Genomic DNA, 4,143 nt, shown 5'->3' with positions numbered 1-4,143 from the left:
TCTTCTGCCTTTACATGGGCCTCTCTCTCTCTCTCTCTCTCTCTCTCTCTGAGCGAAAATGAGAAAACCTTGCTGTGAAAAAGAAGGCACAAACAAAGGAGCTTGGTCTAAACAAGAAGACCAAAAACTCATTGATTACATTAAAGCTCATGGGGAAGGCTGTTGGCGATCTCTCCCCAAGGCTGCAGGTGTGTCTTGTGTTTGAACAACATGAGTTGTGTGCATTTTTATTTTTTGTATATAGAAATAATAGTCTACGTTGTGTTCTTTTATGTTCCAAATTATTGATGACTTATAATTTGTGTGATGTTGTATTATTAGGGTTGCACCGCTGTGGCAAAAGTTGTAGGCTAAGATGGATAAACTATCTAAGGCCAGACATCAAACGTGGAAACTTTGAGCAAGATGAAGAAGACCTCATCATCAAACTACATGCCCTTCTTGGCAACCGGTATGTACCATCAATCTTTCCTTCTCCTCTTTCTCGTGTCAAATATTTAGTAAATAAATATGTTGACCAGACTGTTCGATAAGAAGTGAACATTTTCCTACATATATGACGTAGATATTCACATGTGTTAAAAGTGTTAGCGCGTAATTATAAAGGTCAACTATATAGCTAATGGTGAAAGTTTCGTGCATGGGCTGTTAGGTGGTCGCTTATTGCTGGAAGGTTGCCAGGGAGGACGGACAACGAGGTGAAGAACTATTGGAATTCTCACATCCGGAAAAAGCTAATTAAAATGGGCATTGATCCCAATAACCATAGGCTAAACCAGATCATTCCTCGTCCTAATCCTCAAAGCGACTGTGTTTCTGCTGCTGCAACATCATCTGGTTCAATGAGCAATATTAGTGCATGTACTAAAGCACCAATCAAGTCTTCACGTGAAATTGATCAAAGGGCCTCACAAGCTACAAGTGTTCTTGAAGATGAAACTTCTGGTTCATCATCTCGTGACTTGAATCTCGACCTCACCATTGCTTTTCCTAATCCTCCGCTTCAAGTTGGGGAAGAGATGCAAAAAAATATTAAAGGGTCCTTCACTATGGCGAGAGAAATCGAAACCAACCTTCAACATTCACCCACTCTTGCTCTTTTTAGATAATACATATAATTTGGAGAAGGAGATGAATTGATCTCTAACTAGCTGATCTTGGCCAGGAATTGGAAAAGGAGGGAATTAAAAAGGGAATTATTGTTTGGCTGATCAAGAACTTTGGCTAGTATTGACAGATAGCTAGCAAAATTGTGACTAATGGAGGCATTAACATGGAGATAAGGGCCAAACACTTCATCATGAAGGCAGCTAGAATATTGATCCCATTGTATGATAATCTCATTAGGCTATATAAATTCTTGGATGTAGCATACAAATTGGAGATGAACTGCAAAAATCAGTTGATCACCAAGAAATGAATATGCATGGGAAGGGAAATGTGTGGTGATTGTAATTTGTATTCAGGCTGGGGAAAATTGATGTTGAATGACAAATAAGCTAGAGGAGCACTATATGGTACATATCTTATTCTATAGGAGTTATAGTTTTAAAACTATGATTGCCAATTGAACATACATATTTTTGTTGCTTAAATATTCTTTCCATTTGCATTTCTTTCCCTTTTATTTTTCTCAAATGATATAGTTATAGATTTATGAATTAATCTTAGACATTTCTTAGCATGTGAAAGTTAGGTATGTGAAGGCTTGGTAATTCCAATATTAACACAGGAATTGGGGTGAAGAGCATCTTTAACACCAAATCAGGGTGCTGTTGGTTTCCAGTCATAAAGCACAAAAATCTGTCAACCATATATATATATATATATATATATATATATATATATATAAACCTACACAATACTGATTTTAATTTGTATAGTAGTACATTACATTAATGCTTAATTTGTATATCATGCAAAGCTATATATATATATATATATATATATATATAGTTAGCCCTCTTTTACTGTATTTGTATGAACTAGCATCAAGATAATAAAAGTAATCTCATCAACGGGTCTAGCACAATGTGTGTGTGAGAAATCCCTTCTCCCTTGTAGTTTAAACTATCGCTTTTATTTAAGAAGAAGAGTAAAGCAGTCTCATTAATCTCATTATAATCACTTAATTAGTATATTGTGTTATTCTATTTATTTCTTCACAGTTAAATGATCAAATGGTGGATTCCGATTCGATTGATTATATTTTGAACGGATAATCCTTGACTGGTGACTCGATAATTAATATACAGTTCCGATCATTGGATTCATCGAGAGGTGGTGTCAATACAATTTTTTTTTTTCTCTTCTTAAAAGATGGAGATCCATTGTTAAAGGGGCCAGGAACTATAGCTTAATGGGGTCCCCTCTAGATGTCATCAAACCTAGGAGTCTTTCATATGAAATGAACTCCAAGAAGTACATACTATAGCAACTAAACAATTGCTGATTGCATAACAGACATAGTTATCCGCCGTGATTAAATGTTAAGGAAAGTAGGCCATCATGATCAGAGACAAGATTTAGATCCTCCAGTGCTTTTAAACATGTGCAGTTTCCTGAATTTTGAAGCAAAAGTCTTACCATCCAATTAATCTATTAATGGCTGAAACCCACTCCACAATCTCCTTTTTCTGGTCCGGTCATTTTCTCTCCGTCTCCCTCTCGTTCACATTGGACCATGCATCGCACACTGAGATCTCTCTTCCTCACCCACTCATTCTCATCTCTTTCTGTTTCTCCTTCAACACTCATCCGTCTTCTTTCTTTAATGCTTCTGGTGCATTATATCATGCATTGAAGGGAGGAATAGACTAGATTAGAAAAAGTGCTTACATTTCATATGCCTAACTTGGTGGAAGAACTAAGACTATCTTCATAAGAGGTTAATGACTAAGACTTATCCCCTTCCTAATCCCCTTGAAATTGGTGGGATTATTAGGGATAAGTTTTAGTAATCAATTTCTTATGAATAGTCCTCCTCATCCTCCAAGCTATACAACAATATCCATATTATGTCTTGATTGCACATCAAATATGAGCATTTTGCTAGTCTAATCTAGTCCAATAACAAACAAGGCCTTATTGTTTTATTAATTAGCTAGGCGTCATCACGAGACTAGACAAATTGCAAATTTAATTGTAAATTAATCATTTTAACATAATTGTGGTTTCTACACTAATACTGTGAATCATACATTGGAAAATTAAAGCTTTACCTTATGGTAAACTTTACTTAATAGTTTAAAAGATCTTGAGCCTCTTCACACATTGTCAATTAATTTTAAATTAGATGCTCGCATCGCATTTTTTATATCAATTGTATAATTGCACATTCTATTTTTGTATTTCATAATCAAGAATAGTTTTCCCCCCTTTACTTAAAAAATAAAGGATGAGCCAACAGTGTCTAACCCAGTAGAAATGGTCTTAACTCATAAACCAATGGTATCAGATTTGAACCTCCGTGACATCTTGACAGTGTGTGTGAAAAAAACCCCTCTCCCAATATCACTTTTATAAATAAATAAAAACGAAACAAAACAAAAGGACAAAGATGAAAGATGGAAAAACCCTATATGAAAATTGCAGATGTGGATGATAGAAATGAGACGAGGGGGTTTGGGGCTTAAATCTTGTGGTAATGTGATAGGTGAAGGCCGGTAGGTTGGTTAGCTGGTAGGGATTCGTTTAAATGCAGCAAACTGCATGCACAAGTTTTATGGCAAAGGAGAGTTAGATCGATCTGTAAGCACAAATATCGCTGCCTAAAGTTCTCAACAGCTCGTCAAGCCTCAAGGACACAATTCCCACATAATCCAATTATAATGGTTCACAAATAATCCATAAATTCAAAGGTCCACACGTTGGCTCTCAGCTGTCATAAATGTCGAATTTACACGTGTAGCCACCCTTTCGGCCCACCAAGGATATTTTTGCCACATCAATGTCACTATACTGTAAGAGGGCTTTGACGCCAAGCCAGAGCACTGCATGGCTGATTTAGAATGGGAGAAAGTCTTGGGTGTTTTTATATAGCTGATTTTTCTACTTCTCATTTCTCTACTTAAACTCTCATTTGTTTTTTTTAATATTTTTTAATTAATTTTGTTCTTTTTTTACTCTCATTTGTTTTTTTAA

General features: G+C 35.7%; 1 protein-coding gene across 1 annotated transcript; it reads left to right on the top strand.

Moving 5' to 3' along the window:
* LOC103328608 (myb-related protein 308-like) lies at nucleotides 1-1,595 on the top strand. Its single transcript, XM_008231009.2, has 3 exons — nucleotides 1-188; nucleotides 322-451; nucleotides 653-1,595. The coding sequence occupies exons 1-3, from the start codon at nucleotides 59-61 to the stop codon at nucleotides 1,107-1,109; spliced, it is 717 nt and encodes a 238-aa protein (XP_008229231.1). The 5' UTR covers nucleotides 1-58; the 3' UTR covers nucleotides 1,110-1,595.
* Nucleotides 1,596-4,143: the final 2,548 nt, after the last annotated feature.

This window comes from Prunus mume, linkage group LG4 (genome assembly GCF_029339155.1).
Source record: "Prunus mume cultivar Tortuosa linkage group LG4, ASM2933915v1, whole genome shotgun sequence".
NCBI lineage: Eukaryota > Viridiplantae > Streptophyta > Magnoliopsida > Rosales > Rosaceae > Prunus > Prunus mume.
Note: the sequence above shows the minus strand (reverse complement) of the source record. Positions and strands in the feature narration are given on the sequence as shown.